Below are 19,972 nucleotides of genomic sequence, written 5' to 3'. Positions count from 1 at the left end.
TAGGAAGGTGTAAGGCACCTAAGACACTCCGCTAACTTACGGTTTTCCAGCGATTAACTTATTTGACTATTTTATTATCTTTTGCAATTTTGAACTTCTTAAGATTTTTTCTAGGAAAATTTTACAAGTTTTTGAAATATTTAGTGTTTATCTTGCAAATTTGCGAATCTATTTCGAAGTTAAACTTTCTTAAGGTTTTCATCTAAACAAGCTTTGCGAAATTGGAGCATTATCGTTTTAAGACTTAGTTTTAGCTTGATAAAATAGAAAGGCGCTTCGGAGGGATTGGAGTTATTCTAACCCTATGCTAACGGTATTTAAACTAAAACACGCAAGCAAGTAGTAAAGAGAGAGAGAGAGAGAGATTTGGGTCCAAGTTTTCGGGTCCTGTTCGCCTTGACCGAAACTTGGACCCACCTGTTTTTGGGTTTTTAAACCCATTCACCTGTCCTAATCTAAACATATAAATAATTACAAGAAAGTAAAACAATAAGGGCTTATACCCATTACAAAGTAAAAAATATGGAATAAGATAAGGTGAGGTCTTCTAGTCCGTTTTGGACTTTCTTCAATCTCCAAGGTATTTGATTCTCGTGTGTCCGTCTTGATGGTTTGACTCGAAAAAAAGGAAATTAAGCCTTTTACGGTTTTCTCAAAATGCCGAGAGTAGAAATGGGAGTTCGTGATGAACTCGAGGCCAAATTTTCATGCAACACAAAAATAAGGAATAGTCAGAGGAAGACGGCATGGAACAAAATGAAATATAAATATAATGAGAGATTCCAACCCAAATCAATGTAATGAAGACAAAATAAGCTATATGCCAAAGGACAGTTAAGGAAACCAAAACAATTTCTTAATATTCTCATGTTCAAAACTAAAGCTAAAACACCAAACTTCAGCATGTATGACAAAACTTAATAATCTTCCAATAACAACAAACTGGGACGAGGGAAACGGAGCAAGCAATCAAATCAAAATAAAACAAAATCTTCGCGACAATGTGCCCAGATAAATCAAATTGAACATGCTGTAATGCGAGGCTTACATTAACAAAAAAAAATATAATGCAACTTGAGTTTCGAGTCAAAGCACATCCATGGCTGATAACTAATCGAATAAGCTGATGTAAAATGACACGTAGCAAAGAAGATCAAGCTAGCATAAAATGAAGGAAAACTAGGAAAAGGGAGATAATCGAAAGCTTCTGGTCAATCAAAGGAAACGACTATCTTGAAGCCTGTTGACGGAATGCTCGAATACGAAACAGTCATATTGCCACTTTTAACTTTTTTGCAGACTTCATTATCCGATAAAATGATAGCATTTCAATTTCGCAAACACGATGACATATAACAACCTTTAAGTTTAAAGAGGGACTCCAAAATTGAGCCGTCAAACCAATAACAAGAAAAACAACAAAAAAAACTTCAAGGAGAAAACGTCACCATTATCGTCCAATATTATACCTCACTGATGCACAACCCGTCATTAAATCAGCTTAATATCAAATACAGAAAGAAGAGGAAATAACAACCAATATGATAACAATGAGGAAACGAAAGAGAACTTGGTTTCATTCCAACCGAAGAAATAGTATCAAAACTCATATAAGCAAAATAAAAAAGATTCCCTTACGACAAATTCATACACGAACATAAACAGGGGGAAGGAGCAGGAAGTGAAACAGAAACGGACTCGGTGAACTGAAATTTCAAACACGCCGTTCATTCCCTTCAAAACATTTTCCAATATCTGAAATTGCAACGAACACAAGCAAAGACGAGACAAAAACCACGAATTTTCAAACAACTTCTGCAATACAACAAATCCACAGCAGCTAGGACCAACCTAAACACTAAAGTATAAACAACAGATACAACTAAGAGCCGAGGGTCGAGATGGACGCTACCTCTCTAAGTGCAGCGGAACGGGACGATGTAAGCAGCGAGCGGCGGCGACTTCCACCCCAAACGGAATCACGAACACCCAGCGACGAAATGGGAGCTGCTGGATCGATTGGCTCACCAAGTCGTCGACCTACGCGCTCGTTACGATCTCGGGAAACCCTTTCCGACACCGCTTGAGACTCCTCTCAACTCGTTTGAACAGAAAAGATGACAGCGATCCTCCTCTAGTTCTCCCGAAACTCGAATCCCCTTTTATTTTCTCAGAGACAACAGAACCAAACCAACGAAAAAATTTCAACCTAAATTTTCCAAAATTTTCGTAACCTTTTAGTTTAGATGACAATAAAAGAAACAAGAACTCAAGCCAACGATTTCTAAATTCTCTCTCCCTGAAAATTCTTTTTAGACTCAAGAATGTCCAACCCCTCTTCTGAAAATGGAGGGTGTTTATATAGAGGGAGAAAATTAGGGTTTTCGGAAGAGGAAGGGCGGGAGATTTCAGGCCCGTTTTGAATTTCAAACTCGAAATCCCTTTCCCTAAACAGAGCAGCACCCTTTTCCTGCAAATTCGACTCCATTCCGAAAGAAGAAGGGGAGAATGGACGGTTGGGATCGAGAGAGATGTCCTTGGCGGCTACGTGTCTCGATCTGGAGCGGCGAGGACAGTCCGCGTGCTGGCGAGGACGACTGTGTCGCCTTGCGTGTTGCAGACCTTCGTGACAGCGGAAGGACGCAGGCTTCGTCCTCTCTCGCTTCGCTCACGCGCGATGAAGAGAGGAGAGGAAAGGAGAGAGAGGAGTTTGGGGAGAGAGGGAGGGAACGTGAGGGAGACGCGAGGGTGTTGGGAGAGGGGGAAGATTTTTCCGTTTTTGGGTCTTTCTTCTTCTGCGTTTTTTTTTTTCTGGGTTTCTTTGCTCTTTTCAGGGAATGGCGTAGAGGGGGAGAAAGAGATGAGATGGGGTCTGGGTCGGGTTGTAGGCGGCGGGTTAGCGGATGGGTTATGGGTTGGATTATGGGAAAGAAATGGGCTTGGGGTGGAGGGAAACGTTGGGCTGACGAAAGGGATTTGGGCCGCTGGGTCGGAGGAATTGGGTTTCTGAAGCAATTGGGTTGAAGGGTGATGGAAATAAAGAAGATTGGGCCTACGAATTGGGTTGGAAAGTTGATTTGGGGTTGAGGAAGGATGGGCTGAAGTTGGAGTGGATTGTTAAAAACAAATGTTTGGGCCTAGGAAATAAAATAAAAGGATTGGAGATTGAGTTAATTAAAATGGGTAAGGAAATTGAGTCAATTTAACAAACAACCCATTAAAATGATGAATTTGTATCGACTAATTAACGAGCCTCTTTATTTAGTAGTTTAATTATTAAAATCGTAAAAGGTGATTCAAAGGTATACTCGTAATTTAATTTAACTAGTTTGATAAAACATTTAAATGTATATTTTGATTGTTTTTTGAATAATCATAAGATATACAAACTATATACAATTATGTACTATATATATACTATCTAAAGTTATGATAAGTAGCATAAAATCCACGTATCATATACACACACAGATATATATATATATATACATATTTATTTATTTTTATTTTAATTTTCGCAAGATTTATAAAACTAATTAATTTAAACAATATGAAAACCTCACGAAGCTCGATAATTAATTTATACCGACGTGGGTCAAAAATTGGGTGTCAACACTGCTCTGATACCATGTGAAATTAGGTCTTAGGCCTAACTCACACCCCAAAAGCTAGCTCAAAGGGAGGAGGATTGCCCATGCCTTATAAAGAGTCCACCCATCTCATTAATCACCGATGTGGGACTTTTGTCTTTCTTTAACACGTGCAATGTTATTGGTCATAGATTACATGCATTTATGACCCTAAGTTTTTAATCGTGTCTAAGTTTAATGTGTTTTGTTATTGGTAGTAATCTTTCGGGTCTATTTAAGTGAATTGTTGAATTTTTTCTGATAGTTCAAAATATATGAATTTATTAAAGTTCAAAGAGATTCTTGAGACTTTATTCCATTTTTACTAGGTTGGAATAATTAAAGGATAATAGTGAAAAGTGATATTTAGTTTTTTTTGTGTGTGTGGGTGTGAGGGGAATCGTTTTCATTTATTCTCATCACTTTCGATTACGAATAATACATAGAATTAAAAATTAGAGATTCTAATACAACGTATTTGTACGTGAAAGTGATGAAATTAGATGATAACGTAGATTATTTTTAGTTCAGAAATACTCTATATTAGATAAGAAGTTTTTTAAGAACGAATTAATTTCATTCTAATAAATTCTCAAATACTGCATATTCTTATAAGAAGATCACAATTCACAGTTACGTAGTTACGTTGAATAATTATGAGCACAATATAAATACACATGAGATTTACATTAATAACCTAAAGTTGTATCAAAATTAAGAACAAAACTAACCAAGCAAATTATTGTATGAAGTACACGTGAAGAGACCAAAGAGAACCATCAAAAGAAGAAATTTTTTTTGAAGACACGACAAATATATAAAACACACATTTTTTCTAGTTATGTACAAAACTGAGTAATCTTCATTTTAATTAATCCCATATGGAAGGGTCTTAATTAATTGATCAGAAAGGTATTTTATCAGTGATATAGTGGAAGAGTTGAAAAGGAGCATTCACCAGACCAAGTGCCATTTCTACCAACACAGTCACACAAAAGCAACAGGGGCATATGCAAGTCAAAATCAACCTGCACCATCACCAAAATTCTTGTTAACTTTTACATTTAATTAACATCATAGCTTTCTCTAACAATAAATTAAATTTAAGCTACTTGGGATTAAGTTAGGCTAATAAACACTCTTAAATTGATTAGCAGTTCACAACTTTTTGTGCAAAAATATAACCCTTTACTTGGATGGCCACGACATAAATTCTCCCACAAATTAATCTTACACTAATTAATACTCCCTCCATTTAAAAAAAATGATATTCTTTCCTTTTTTGTCAGTTTCATAAAGAATGGCTTTTTTTTTACAACATTTTAATTTCAGTTTTCTACCTGACATGTTTAAGGTCACAAGATAAAATGACAACTTTATACAATTTACAAAACTTTAAATTAGGACCACAAAATTCAAATTTTTTTTTTTTATTTTGTTGAACTTCATGTCAAAAATTAGATTCTTTTTTAAACGGAGAAAGTAATCGTGACTCATATCCGTGTGTTTAATAAGAAAAACAAAAGTAAATACATAAAATCATTTCATGGTTTTTCCTACAAGTTACAAAAAGAGAACTTATTTATATGTGACCAAGGGTAATCACCCTCATACAAAAGGTCAACTAAGCACAAGTGGTTCCTTCGCCAACGTTGGACCAAGTGAATGTTTTGTTATTGGGTTCCCAATACATATTTCTTATATATTTTAATAGATTTCTCAATATAATTGTAGAGTTTAGTATAAAGTTATTGAATATTCGAAAATCCACCCCCAGTATTCTAGATCCGTTCTCTGCCGATAGTTAGAAACTTCTAGGAGCTAGGAGTTTTCGACCAATATTTTCAATGAGTTTAACAATCGAAGTCGCCAAAATTCATAAGATAAACTATATGTTACTGCAGATATATAATAAGTGACGAAATAAAAATAGATTATAGAAAGACAAACCCGATAATCCAGATAATTCCTCCAATAAAAGCGATGATGAGAGAGATTAAGGCAAATGGAAGTCCCAATAGAAATGCTATTGGCCGGCATTTTGTCTTTTTTTCAATTTGATTTATCTTTACTAATTCTGAACTTCCCATCCTATCTTTTTCAACTTGTTCATTCTTGTTTCCCTCAGCTGGATTGCTATTATTTTTTTCTTCGTCTTTAACTTGCTCTGCATCTCTATTCTCCTCACTTTCGATTGTTACAATCTTTGGTGGATCACCATTATTGTTTTTTTCTTCGTCTTTAACTTGCTCTGCATCTGTATTTTCATCACTTCTGATTGTTACAATCTTCGGTGGATCAACAATCACTTGATCATTATTAACTTCTTCCGACTTTGTTGCTTTATGTACATCAACTTCTTCAATGGATGATCGCGAAATTTCTGATTTGTCTTCTTTGTTATCCATATTGATAATTATTGTGAGTTGAGCTTATAGTAAAGAGGGGGAAAAAAACTTAGACTTTGTGATATGTAAAAAAGAAATTAAAGTACATTTCTATATAGTAGAGATTTCTTAACATTTTTAGTTCAAGACAGAATGTAATTGGTAATAGCCAACCAAACGTATGATTTCTTCCCCTTGTTTAAGAATCCCAATTGGAATAAATTATTGGAATTTGTGCATCCCCACTTGCATGCACAAATCAATCAAAGTCAAAGTCAATGCACTTAATTTATTTTTACTAAAATTAAGAATCTATTTGGTGTTTTAGAAATGAACAGCTTGTAATGGATAACTGCTGATTCAAACAATTCTAAATAATATTAGAAAATTAACGAAAGAATTATATGACCAGCTCATTATGATTTTTTTTTGTCTTTTAAAAAAATATTGTTGTTCAATCACGGTACGTCGTGTTAGGTATTACATTTGTCATCATAATTAGTTGTATAACAAATTTCTGAAGGAATTTATGATGTTCGGGTCACTTCACCTTTTATTATTTATTTTTAAGATTTCAAAGTTGAATACTCACTCAGATTATTTAAATAGTACAAAAAAACTTTAATATATCATGGGGGGTAAGATTTGATGTCTTGTAGAATTTTTTTATACTACATATATGTCTGTACACTAAAATAATACTAGAAGATAACTATTATTTATATATATAAAATTATTTAATAGTGTCAAATATAACTTTCTCGTTATTCTATAAAATACAAATCATAAAAGATAAATTCGACTTGATGAATTCTGACTATGAGAAAATCCATCCCAGCTCTCCCACTCAAGAAATCGCTCACCCAATTAACTTAGTCAAACTTTTACGGGTATCATCTAAGTATTAGTGTACCAAATTAAAATCCCCAACAATATTTGGTATGAACTCGCAGCTCATAATTGTCTACTTCCTCGTGTTTTGAAACAATAATTAAAGGAATTATATTTATTAAAGAAACTCTTCTCATAATCCATTTCACATGTGACTGTTTAGAGCGGCCTAGCAACAACCAAATTAAATAGGGCAACTTTCACATATAGCAAATAAAAAATTCATATTTGTATGCTATAGCAAATTTTGCATAATTGCGCTCCATAGCAAACATAAAACTGTATAATTCGCTATACATATACAAGTGTATAATTCGCTGGCCTAAATTGTATAATTCGCTGGCCAATTTCGCTGCAATTGTATAATTTGCTATCCTATTTCACTGCAATTGTATAATGCACAATTGTATAATTCACTGCCTATTTCGTCTGCAATATTAAGTGTATAGCAAGAAGATATATGTTTTTCTCTCGCTTTATACAAAAACAGAAACACAATATATACACTTCTGTTGTATAAAACTAGAGAAAATTGTATTTCATTGTATAATTCGCAATTGTATAATTCGTTGACCTTTTTCTCTGCAATATTTGAAGTAAAATGTTTGTAAATTGTATAATTAAGTGTATAACCGAATATATATATTTTTGCATGTGTATATACAATTTTCTCTCGCTTTATACAAAACAGAAACAGAATTATACACCTCTGTGTATAAAGCGAGAGAGGCGAGCGAGAATGGAGAGTGGCGAGCGAGATTTTTGGGAGAGAGACGCTGGCAAATTTTAGCTAACGTTTGCTATGGAGCACAATTAAATCAAACCCTAGCTATTCCATTTATTTTAGGTTATTAGTTTGCTATTATATACAATTTTCCCAATTAAATATTCACGTAGGGGTGTCAAATGGGCGGGTTAAGTTTGAAATTGAGAATACTAAAATGGGTTGAAGAAAAAATTGGGCTGGATTTTTACTCATTCAAGTTTACTTTGGGCACAAATGAGCTAAAAACGGGTTAGGTCTTGACCCGATTAATCTCAATAATTTAACATATTGATATTTAACTTTTATAACCACAATTTGAATTTTAGTTCAAGATTTTTTTTTTAAAAAGTAACAAATTGATAGATAAATCCTAAAAAATGTTAAATAGATAATAATTCATACCTTAAATATAGGAACATATCGTAATAAAAAGTTTTAAAACGGATTGAAACTGGAGATTGAATTGGGTTTAATTGAAGAATCTCTTCAAATGATTATGCTTGAATGAGTTGAGATTGAGCCCAATTCAAATTATCTTGAAGGCCAACCCTTAAAAAATTTTGAACAGATCGGATGAATTACCTATATTTGAGCTCATTTTTGACGCCCCTAATCCACCTAATATCTTTGCTTACTCATAAAGCCAACTCCAGCTTTTTGTAATAAATTTTAGGGGGATAATTATACGTGTTAGCATGTGAGCGTAAAGACTTATCACTCTGTTTGATGATTTTTAGCGGTGATAATTAAAGATTATAGTTTAATTATCGTTAAATATGTAATTTTCGCGGTAATTAATACTTTTTGTAAATATTTTTAAAGCCTATATGATACTGAATCCAAGGACAATTAATTAATAACAATATATATATTAGCTCCTTTTATTAATACATATATTTATAATTGGTAAAAAAAATATTTTTATCGTAGTTACTCTAATAGATTTTATAATAATTGGTACGTTAGAGAAGGAGAGAAAATTAGAAGGTATAAAGGTAAAAAGGGGAAGAAGAACTAGAAGTTTGTAAAATGGGCGCTAATAACGCTACGCAAGTATATGGAATTTTCATCAAGAAGAGCTCGAAAAAATTAAGTAATTATACGACTTAAGAATCTCTAAAAATCTTTAACATTTGAATTAATTACAAAATATTATTTTCCTTCTCTCTCTTAACCTTTGAGTACATTATTCCACCTCTATCAGATATTAATGGCAGATCTACATTCAAGCTTATGGGTTCTTGAATATCCATTACATTTTGGAGCCACTATTATTATTTATATTGGAAATCTAGTAATTTGTACAAAAATATACATATAATGAGCACCCAATTTTACTAATAGCTTCAAATTAGAAATAGCTAAACATTCTTAACTAAAAGGTTTTTAAACCGTCACTATTAGAAGCATTATACTTTTATTTGTATACGAGTATAAATATTATTATTGATATATTATCCTAATTATTTCAAATATAAATTGGTATGAATCTAATGTATTGTTATATATCTGATATATAATTATTTTATTAAATATCGAGCGAAGAAGTAATACATTCACAAATTCTAAAAAAAATAAAAATTATTGTAATTTATAAAAATTTTACGACAAAATATAATTAATGTCTAAATCGTTGAGGTTTCAATAGCCCACCAATCGCCATGTATGTAGCAACAGAAACTGGGCTTGTATGGAAAATGTCCTCACTACTTGCTAGCTACATTGGAACCTAATTAGATGAGAAGAGTTCAAATCTAATATTCACTATCAAGAAGTCTACATTTTTGCTGAGATGGTAAACATAAATTGAATCATCAATAAAACAAAGACAAGAGCTCCTGGGAGTGGTAATTTTATTATTTTTAAAAAAAATATACTGGTAGTGAGTTTTTACTTTACTATTCAATTCATATTCACTTTTTAAAGTTATTTAATTTGTAGCTGATTTAACAAAGTTTCAAATAAAAATATTTGTGTTACCATATGCACTAAAATAGGTAAAGAGGAGAGCAAGATGTGAAGGAAGACGAGCGAAATAGTTATCTATTTCATATAAATGTAAATTATATTATATACACACTAGATACATATATTTGTATGATATGATATATATTCACATTTATATGAGATATCAAATATATAAGAGAGTGACTAATGAGATGAAAAGGGCGCAAGCGAGATTTGCTATGTATTATAATGTAAATATAATAAATTATATTTAATTTTAATCTCATATATATCAAATTATATGTATAAGATCAAAATCTGATAAAATTTGTAACATCGCAAACTTAGACTATATTTAAGTTCCAATGAGTGTGAATTCGGTAAGTTTTCCTTTTTTGTCCTTCACTTTTCTTTAAACTTCATACTCTATTAAATGCATTTCTGACCTTGACCTAAAAAAAGGAAATAAAAATTAAAATAAAAGAGTATTTATCAAAGGAAACATTAGAAGTCTTTTTTTCTTTTATGTAAAAAGGGGAAAAAGCTTTTACAGTACAACTACTACTGCATCTTTCTCCTCCTACAATCATCAACGCTCTTCCATATAGCCCTAAAAGCTAAAATCTACCTTCTCTTTCTCCTCTCCTTTTCACTTGATTCTCAGAAGGAAAAATGAGACCAAAGATTTATCTGTTTGGTGATTCCATCACTGAAATGTCATTCGATGAGGGTGGATGGGGTGCTTCTCTCGTCAAACACTTCAATCGCACCGTATATATTCAATACCTCTTCTGTTTAATTTAATTTTTTTCCTCTTTTCTGTTGATGATTTTTGTTTTGTTTAGGCGGATGTGGTGTTAAGAGGGTATAGTGGGTATAACACAAGGTGGGCATTGAAAGTGTTGGAGAAAGTTTTTCCGGCGACTGAGAAATCCGAATCGGAATCGCCATTGGCGGTGACGGTTTTCTTTGGAGCGAACGATGCGTCTCTTGCTGATAGATGCTCTGCTTTTCAACACGTTCCTCTTGAGGAGTTCAAGCACAATCTTCACTCCATTGTCGCCTTCCTTAAGGTACGTTTCCTTTTCTCTTTTAAATTGAGTTAAAATTGGGGAAATCTCAATAGGCATTTTATTCATGTTGAAAAATAAAAGTATACAATAATTTTTAAAAAATTCAAATTTTTATTTGATACACATTTTCTCAAGTAACACCAAAAAGTGAAAAAATTTCATAGTCAAACGTCCACACTTGATTGGGTTGATTAACTCTATGAGTCGATTTATCAAATAATATTATTTACTATTAACTTTATATATTTTTAAAAAATTATTCTTTAAATATAATAAATATATTATTAATTATAATTAATAATAAAATAAATTACAAATAAAATATAAAATTACTTATTAGTTCTCTCTCTACACGTGCAAATGTCATAAATCCATCAAATGAGTATCATGAATCTGATAATACGTTGAGATTTGCAGTTTTTGAAATTTGACGAGTTTGTTGACGATTTTCACTATTTTCCTGGTAAATAAAATAAGATACGGCAGCTGTAATTGTGCTGGATCACGTGTATAGATAGGTTTTTTAATTTTGTTTGGTAGCCCAATCAAATGCTTCATGTTAAAAATAGTATGATATATTTTTTTCTTTTTTAAATATTGTCTTCTTGATTTTGTGTGTTGTATGGTTGCCCCTTCATTTACCATCGCTTACGAAATTTTCATAAAAAAACAAAGGAAGGAAATATAGAATATTTATAGTAGTAGATTATTTTATTAGAAACAAAAAGAAAATATATTTTCCTTTTCGATCAGGGAACGAATTCAACAGCTTATCTAAATTTAGATCTATTTGCTTATTAGTATTTGAATTTCTTATTTTTTATCATTTAATTTAAGATATGAGAAACAAAAAAAATTTGTAAAGGAATAAAGTAAGAATAAAATTTGAAACTTACTTTTTGAGATTATATTATAATTTATTTTTATATCGACCAAAAATAATAATTTGGACATATAGTGACATTATCGACCGTGTATATAATGGTCAAGCTTAGGGTATTTGCATTTGACATTGTTAAGTTACGTCTACACATACCCCTTGACAGTATGATAACATTTTCTAAAATATATTTTCTGCAAAATTGACATTAAAAGAATTGGGACTTATTATAGTTTTATATAACTTTTGAATATTAATTTTATATTTTTAATATTGAGTTGATATAATTCCAGTTTAGTTTTGAAAATTAGTAAAATTGAATCTAGACAAGGGAAAATTCTCCTATAAATTTTATGAAAGGGAAAAATAAATCATAGTAAAAAATTTCAAATTATTATCAACAAAGTTACTCATTATTTATGCTTCTTTCTTATATTATTTGATTGTAGTGTTGTTTCTTAAGCTTAGTTAATAGTTCATCACTTTAAGATTTCTAGAAATTCTAGTTTTCTTATGTCATGAAGAATATGGGATAGATGATATAAAATGTTAAAGTTTTACCCCTCCGTCCTGGAAGGAACGAATTACTTTACTGACCCTTCAGCATTTTTAAAAGGTACACGAAATAAAAGTATATTCCATACAGTCAAGTCCAAACAAGATGTTATATCAGAGTCAGAGCCATAGTACTGTCTATGTATTCTAGCTTTCCTCAAACTCAGTATTTGTATTAAAAAATTCATTTCTATACAAAATGTTTGGCCTAGTTGTCAATCAAGTAGGTTGAGAATCGTGAAGTCTCCTGTTTGAATTCTAGCAAGGAAAAAAACCATTAGATGCTATCTTCCCATCTGTCCACACTTTAGTGGATAGACTTATCTGGTATTTGTACTGGTGGAAAGCATATAGTCATTAGGAAATTAGTTGAGTTGTGTTTAAGCCTGGCCTCAAACACTATATTATTTTGCACGAATATGTAGGGATAAATTATGCCAAATGAGTCCTACAAGACTTGAAAAGGAAAGGAAGGAAAAAAGTTTAAAGTGCGCTTTGATGGATCCTTAGTGTATGTAGTTCTCAATGTAAAAGCACGAACCTCTCTTTTGCTTATATATTGATCAGTATAATAAGCATGAAGCAGTTCCAACTAAAAGTGTTCAAATATAAGGCCTAGTAGTTGCTTTTGTTGCTCCCCCACTTGTCTATTAATTTTATTTTAAGTAAATTTGCTTTTTCTTTATGCAACGCATGGACTGCCCTGTCATTTTCATGCAATTCTTGGTTTAAATATATAAGCTGATTTGCTTTTGCCTTGACGTCATAACGCAATTCTGAGCTGTGCTTTTCTTCTTTTTCATCGATCCAAGAAAGATTTTGCTCACAAATAATTCCAATTCATGGACCAGTCAACTAAGGAACACCTATGAGCTCTTTGTTCCTTGATTTGTTACACAGTTTGATGTTGATATGTATTGATAACACAACAGTTTTCAATTGTATTTTTATTCAATCATTCAAACTACAAAAAAATTACAAAACCTATGTAATCTAAGAAAAAATCAGTTTCTCTATAAATGGAGAAGGGCTCACTCAACGAAAGTTGCGCACTTACAAATAGAGAAAGAAGAAAACACAATCAGAGGCTGAGAGAGTTTTTATATTCATCTTAAAGTGCTGTGTAGATTAGGCTTAGGCTGAGAGAGTGAAATTCATCTGAAGTTGTAATTACTTGTTTTAGTTACACTTGAGCTCGGTGCGTAGGTTGGTTTACAAGTTGGTGCAATTTGTCGACTTTAGAAGACTTAAACCTTGGGAGGTTGTGTCTTAGGGTTAAGAATTTAGAGTTTATAATTTTTTGGATTACATAGATTTTGTAATCTTTTTGAAGTGGTAAGTGGTTCAATAAAAGTACAATTGAAAACTGTAGTATTATCCATTTGCATACATATCAACGTCAAACTACAAAACAATTAAGGAACATGTAGCTCATACGTGTTCCTTAGTTGAATTACGGAGGTCATAATTCCAACAAGTCAACTTGATGAATCATTATTCACTACATATGTCTCCTCCTTATTAGCATGACAATATAATACTGAAGATGACACTTCATACCTTTTATCTTGTTTGTATACTGCATAGTTGTTGATCAACTCTACAAGGATTTGAACCTAGGCACCACGTACGTTTTTAGCATACCGTTGCCACCGTGCTACAACTCTCCATTATTAGTTCTAAGGGTGTTTAAAGTAAGCTTTGATTTTGACCTATATGTGGTACATATATATATATATATATTGTATTTTCCGACGAGCTGGACACCCTCACTCCACGTAGCTCCGCCCCTGTGTAAACCTAGCCCAGACCTTTAATTTATGAAAGCTACTATGGTGGAACTACACGCTTAATATTTGAGTCTGGCTTTTGGACCGGAGCAGACCTATAATTCTGAATATGGAATTCAATTGATGAACGTCACATATTTGGTCTATACCGTACGATAGATGTGGGTATATGTAACATTCTGAACTTTTAATAAATATCTAGTTTTGAATTCATAACCTCAAAAAATTCGTAACTTTGCATCCATCAAATTTAAATGATGAATTTGCCTTTGATGAACTTTTTTGATTGAGGGAAGTAGTTTGTCATTATACAAGTAGTCAATGACTATAAGCCCATCGCAAAAATCAAAGTATAAACATAAAATTATCGGTGTTTGCTATCATAATGCTTAGATTTTATCTTGTAATTTAATGGCCATCCATTTGTGTATATTCTATAGTTAGTGCTCATGTTGACGATTCACTTTGCTATTTGTAGGGGAGATGGCCAACAACTGAAGTTATCCTCATTTCACCTCCTCCAATTGATGAGCCTTCGCGAGTCCTGTAATCTTTACATATATATGTTTTCATGATTCTTTGACTAGAACAACATGATGACAGTATTATTATTTTTACTTTTCTTGAAACAGTACTGATGTTTAATTCAAACAAATGTAGATGTCCTTTTGCAGAGAACAAATTGGGACTGCCAGAGAGGACGAACGAAGCTGCTGGAAACTACGCCAAGGCATGTCTGGCTGTTGCTGCTGAATGTGGGGTCTCCGCTATCGATCTCTGGACCAAAATGCAACAAATCCCTGGCTGGCAAACAGCTTGTTTAAGGTATCTGATCCCCTCCTCTCTACAAGATTTTTTTTTTTTATGATTTTATTTCATCGTGATTCATTTAGTTGGCTGCCTCTGCATACTACCAGAAATGCTACATGTTGAGTCTAAAAGGATATTATTCTGATCATCTAAGTTGTTTGATTGTTTCCCTATCGTAAAACTTCAATTCTTGTAATGCATTTCAATTCTACATATCGGCAAGCATTGTTTACGTATATTTAGATTCAAATTACAATCATATATAATTTGCTGGGGCAAATGTAGTACATAGTTGCTACTTGATCACAATTATATTATTTGTAGCTTTTCATAATTTCAAAATTTCAATCTAGAAAGCTTCAAGTGTGATCGATGCCAAGTGACATGTTTAGAATATACTGTAAACTCTGTTTAATCCTAGGATTCTCTTTTGCTCCATCTCTTGATTTTAGTTAGATACGCAGACATTACAATGTAGAGAATATTTACATGCTGCAGCTTCTAACTTGCTTTATTTCCAGGTTTACAAATTTCACTTATCATGATCTGTCGGTTGGTGTATATAAGTTAAATCTTTTCTAATTAATAGTCTCATTGCATTTATCCATTTTTGATGTTACAGCGACGGTTTGCACCTGACTAAAACTGGCAACAAAATAGTGTTTGAGGAGGTGATCGGGGCTCTTAAAAAGAAAGGACTGAGTCTGAAAACTCTAGCAGTTGATCTCCCACAGATTAATGAAGTGGATCCAAATGATCCCCTCAAGTCTTTTGAAGGAATATAGTATTGACTTAAAAACTTAAAATCTCCCTTTCCTTCCTTTTTTCTTAGTCAATAATATATGTCGTGGAATAGATTTTATCTTATTTTTAGAACAAAAAGACCGTGTATTGTTTATTGACTTGAAGATATCAATATTCAAGTAATTTATCGTGGTAAATCCTAGCTCAAATGAATATGTGTTTTAACATATATAGTTGGAAGTTTAGGTTGTTTAACCTTTTAGAAATAACAAATATAATAGATATAATAACGTTTTATAGCTATATTTTTGATAATTTTGCTTTATAATTGTAGCTCTATTTGTTATTGAAGTTGCAGTTTGTATATTTCTGCCTGTTCCGCTTGTGAATATACTAATAGGGCAAGTATATACAAATTTTGTATTATACATGTAGAATTTTTTAGAACATTGTCCGTATATATCGGTTGTCAATACATAAATAGGGTAATTTATTATGATTTTTTCATAAATTGTATAGAAATAGATTGGGTAAACATATATAAAGTTGTGGATTTATACAATCAAGAACAAAATTATAGGATTTATACAAATCGGGGCGAATATCAAGAATTGGAGAAATCGTACTCTATAGTACCTAATATAGACTAGATGTTTGTTACTGTGCACAATTTTTCCAAAACGTATAGTCCATTTCCGCTTATATCAGCCCATCAAAAATTAAGTTAAGGATTAATTACGTGAGTAAATTCCTTTTAAAAAAATAATTACTTATTCTAAATATACTCTTTAATTATTGTCATTTATAGCAACTTCTTTAATTTCTCCCTTTTCTCTGTCTCGCTCTTTCACCCTTTCTTTCTTTCTTTTTCATTTCTCGCTCTTTCTATCTTTCTCCTTTTTTCTTTTTCTTTTTGTTGTCCTTTCTTTCTTTCTTTCTTTTTTGTTGCTCTTTCTTCCTCTCTTATTATTGCTCTGTTTTTCTTTGTTTTCGTTGAATAGTCAATGATTTTATACTGTATAAAACTTGTATCAATAGTTAATTAGATAAGTATTATAATCGTAATATATGAAGAGACATAAAAAATTGTAAAATGAATTAAATTTTAATTAAAAATATATTACAAATATATTAAAATTGAATTATTAGAAGAAAAGTAATATAATCGTAACAAATGAAGAGACATGAATTAAACTTGAATTAAAAATGTATTACAAACATATGAAAGTTGAATTATTAAAAGAAAATTAAATATGAATGTAGAATATAGAAGTTATAAGAGCATTCTTTGATCTGCATGTAAACTGAATAAAACTTGTATCAATAATGAATTAAACAAGCAACCCAATCGTAACAAATCAATCACTTAATTGCAAAATGAATTAAACTTGTATTTAAAAATGTATTACACAAATATTAAAGCTGAGACAAAAGAGAGAATTAAACATGAATAAAAAAATGTAACAAATGAAAGGGAAATTTACATAAATATACTATAATAAAAAAATATTTACCATTTATAGCAATATTTTTTTTCACTTGACCACTTTTAATTCATTTATAATACAAGTTTACTACATATTACAAAGATACATTTATTATTCAAATATAATACAAGTTTTAATGATGGATAATACATTTATCACACATTTTAATACACTTATATTACAATGTGACAATTTTTTACCAAACAAACATAACATATTTCAAAAACAATTATAATTCAAATATATTGCATACATAATTCACTTTTAATACATATAAAGATTTATCACAATATTGCTATAAATGGTAATATAAAAATGTACTAATTCATGTAATTTTTCCTAAATGAAATATCAGACAGTGATTTATAAAGTGAATTAAACTTGTATCAATAATGAATTAAACAAGTATCCAATAATAATAATATAACAATAAATAAATAAAACTACAAAATGAATTAAATTTTCATTAAAATTGTATTACATTGTATTAAATTTGAATAAGAAGAGAAGATTAAGAATGAATGAAAAACGTACCTAATGACTTAAAAGACAATGATCTGTAAAGTGAACTAAACTTGTATCAATAATGAATTAAACAAGTATCCAATAGTAACAAATAAATCAAAAAAACTATGAAATGAATTAAATTTGCATTAAAATTGTATTATACAGTATTAAAGTTGAATTAAAAGAGAGAATTAAGAATGGATGGAAACGTAAATAACGAAAGACATGACAATGATCTATAAACTGATAAGTTATATCAATGATGAATTAAACAAGCTAAGTATCCAATATTAACAAATAAATCAAAAAACTTCAAAATGAATTAAATTTGCATTAAAATTGTATTATCTAATTCAACTTTAATACAATTTTAATACTATATTTAATTCATTTCAATCTAATATTTCACCTAAAATCAATTATAAACTTAACCGAACCCTCTTAAAGTTGATGTATAAACTCCAAATTACATTTTTAATTATTTATAGGAACTACCTATTCAAACTTATTACAAAATCGTAAAAATTAAAAAATGAATTCAAAGTTTGAAGCTTTATAATAACCATCAATGGTGAACTCTTGCTTCTGTAATTTTAAAAATTTAAAATTTTTGCTTATAATGTGAGTTTATACAAATTTTCGCTCTTTTTATTTCTCTTTTCATCTTGTTTTCGAATAAAAATAGTGACATGGGCAAAAACTGATTGAAGAATATAGTTATTTAGATGAAAAGTTCAAAGAAGAAGAAGAAGAACTAAATAAAAAAAGAAAAAAAAAAGAGGAAGGAAGATAGATAATGTCATATGAGAGAAAAAAATAGAAGGGAAAGAAACAGAAAGATAGATGGAGCAAAAGAGTAAAAAAGAAAGAAAGATAGAGTCGAAGAAGCAGAAAATTTAAAAGAAGAAGAGGCAAAAGAGTTGAGAAAGAGGCGAAGATTGTATAGTTTTCTTAATTTCAAAAAAAAATGTTATATTTAGCTAGAAAAATTATATTGCTATAAATGATAAATATTTTTATAATATAGCATATTTAGGTGATTTACCTTTAAGTTAATATGAAGCCCAAATTGATATATGAAAAATCTTATTAAAATAATTTTAAAAGATATTTTTTTAATTGGATATGTTATATATAGTCATAGCTCATAATAAAGGGGGAAAATAGTAAAAAATGGGTGAGAGTTATAATCTACATATTAGCCCATTTCAGCTAAATAATCCACCTATTTATTAATTCAATATGGACAATCCCATATGCAATATGGCCATTAATTACTGGAATAATAAAATGATATAATCATACGCCATAGAGATCAGAGGGATCTTTTCATGCACTCAAGACTTGTCAAAGCCTAGAACTTTAATTTTTATATATAAACACACATTAATATATATTATATATATTGTTCTTCCAATTAAGTTCATCGTTAAGTAACTCCCTCGACCTTAACACACTAGATTTGTTAATTGCATTATAACGAAAGCTCCAAAATACCACTATTCGATCGTACCATATTTTAATAAATCAGACAGATGAATAGCCTCTGCATGCATGTCTAAATAGTGTCACAAGCTAGTACCAAGATAGCAACCAATCTAAGAGTATATCTATACTACAAAATAAAAAGATTTTAGGAAAAAGAGTTACATTTTCCAAATCAAGCATAGAGAAAATTATATATTTTCATTCATATATTGATGAAAATTTAATACATCACTACAACTTATAAAGAGTTTAGCGGCAACAACAAATATAAATATTTATAACCAATACTCTGTATAAATGTCACTAAAATTTTTAGCGACTTTTAATATAATAACATCAACTCAATTACCGCTAAAAATCTTTTTGTTGTAGTGCATGAGGTTGTCTGCTAATTATGATGTTGAGGATCTGGTCCTCCAGGTGCAACTCTATCTTTATTCATCATTACCCTTCTATGATTTTGCTCCATTTTATTTCCCAAATCATTCACTAATAATTCTCTTAATATTTGTTTGCTATCTATCTTTTTCCTCATGTTCTCAACTCCACGATAACTTGTAGCTGCTCTTGCAACGGAAAAATTTACTAGTGAAAAAAACATTAGTAGTACAAGGACTAAAATTGAGCTTAGCATAAAATTAGATTTGGCCATAGCTAGATATATTGGTTTGATCAGAAAATTCAAAGACTTATAAGATAGTTAGGGGAAGGTGGCAAGTTTGGTGAAGTAAGAAATCAAGAAATATTATCCAAATATATAAGGAAAATCCAAAGGGGAAGTGTCCAAAATAGTATTATTTCAAATTAATATTAAAGGTATACAAAAAGAATTTTGGATCTTCCATCCTGAAATTTATAATGATTTGAGATATTGTGGTTCGTTTAATGATATTTTGCACTCAAGTTAAGTTGCTTACATAAAAACTAGTAAATGTTGATAGAGGCGAAGTTAAGATTAAAAATCTGAGGTTCTAAATTTCTTTAAAAACTGTCAATTAATTTTGTTACGGGTTTAAAA

General features: G+C 30.7%; 2 protein-coding genes across 2 annotated transcripts; one reads left to right on the top strand and one right to left on the bottom strand.

Moving 5' to 3' along the window:
- Positions 1-4,306: 4,306 nt before the first annotated feature.
- Positions 4,307-6,114, bottom strand: LOC107010701. The gene is made up of 2 exons (XM_015209988.2): positions 5,580-6,114; positions 4,307-4,657 (listed from the first exon to the last, which is right to left on the bottom strand). The coding sequence occupies exons 1-2, from the start codon at positions 6,035-6,037 to the stop codon at positions 4,534-4,536; spliced, it is 582 nt and encodes a 193-aa protein (XP_015065474.1). The 5' UTR covers positions 6,038-6,114; the 3' UTR covers positions 4,307-4,533.
- Positions 6,115-10,121: 4,007 nt separating this feature from the next.
- LOC107009118 (GDSL esterase/lipase At5g45920) lies at positions 10,122-15,681 on the top strand. Its single transcript, XM_015208396.2, has 5 exons — positions 10,122-10,391; positions 10,466-10,693; positions 14,397-14,464; positions 14,579-14,743; positions 15,351-15,681. Exons 1-5 carry the CDS (start codon positions 10,293-10,295, stop codon positions 15,511-15,513), a joined length of 723 nt encoding a protein of 240 aa, XP_015063882.1. The 5' UTR covers positions 10,122-10,292; the 3' UTR covers positions 15,514-15,681.
- Positions 15,682-19,972: the final 4,291 nt, after the last annotated feature.

Source organism: Solanum pennellii, chromosome 2 (genome assembly GCF_001406875.1).
Source record: "Solanum pennellii chromosome 2, SPENNV200".
Taxonomy (NCBI): Eukaryota; Viridiplantae; Streptophyta; class Magnoliopsida; order Solanales; family Solanaceae; genus Solanum; species Solanum pennellii.
This window is presented reverse-complemented; position numbering and strand designations above follow the sequence as displayed.

Bases quoted from the DNA above. Each gene is read 5' to 3' on its own strand.
- LOC107010701 (XM_015209988.2), bottom strand. From the start codon at position 6,037: ATGGATAACAAAGAAGACAAATCAGAAATTTCGCGATCATCCATTGAA. The intron at 4,658-5,579 runs GTTTGTCTTTCT...GTGATGGTGCAG, and splicing joins GGAATTATCTGGATTATCGG to GTTGATTTTGACTTGCATAT.
- LOC107009118 (XM_015208396.2), top strand. From the start codon at position 10,293: ATGAGACCAAAGATTTATCTGTTTGGTGATTCCATCACTGAAATGTCA. The intron at 10,392-10,465 runs GTATATATTCAA...TGTTTTGTTTAG, and splicing joins TCAAACACTTCAATCGCACC to GCGGATGTGGTGTTAAGAGG. The intron at 10,694-14,396 runs GTACGTTTCCTT...TGCTATTTGTAG, and splicing joins CCATTGTCGCCTTCCTTAAG to GGGAGATGGCCAACAACTGA.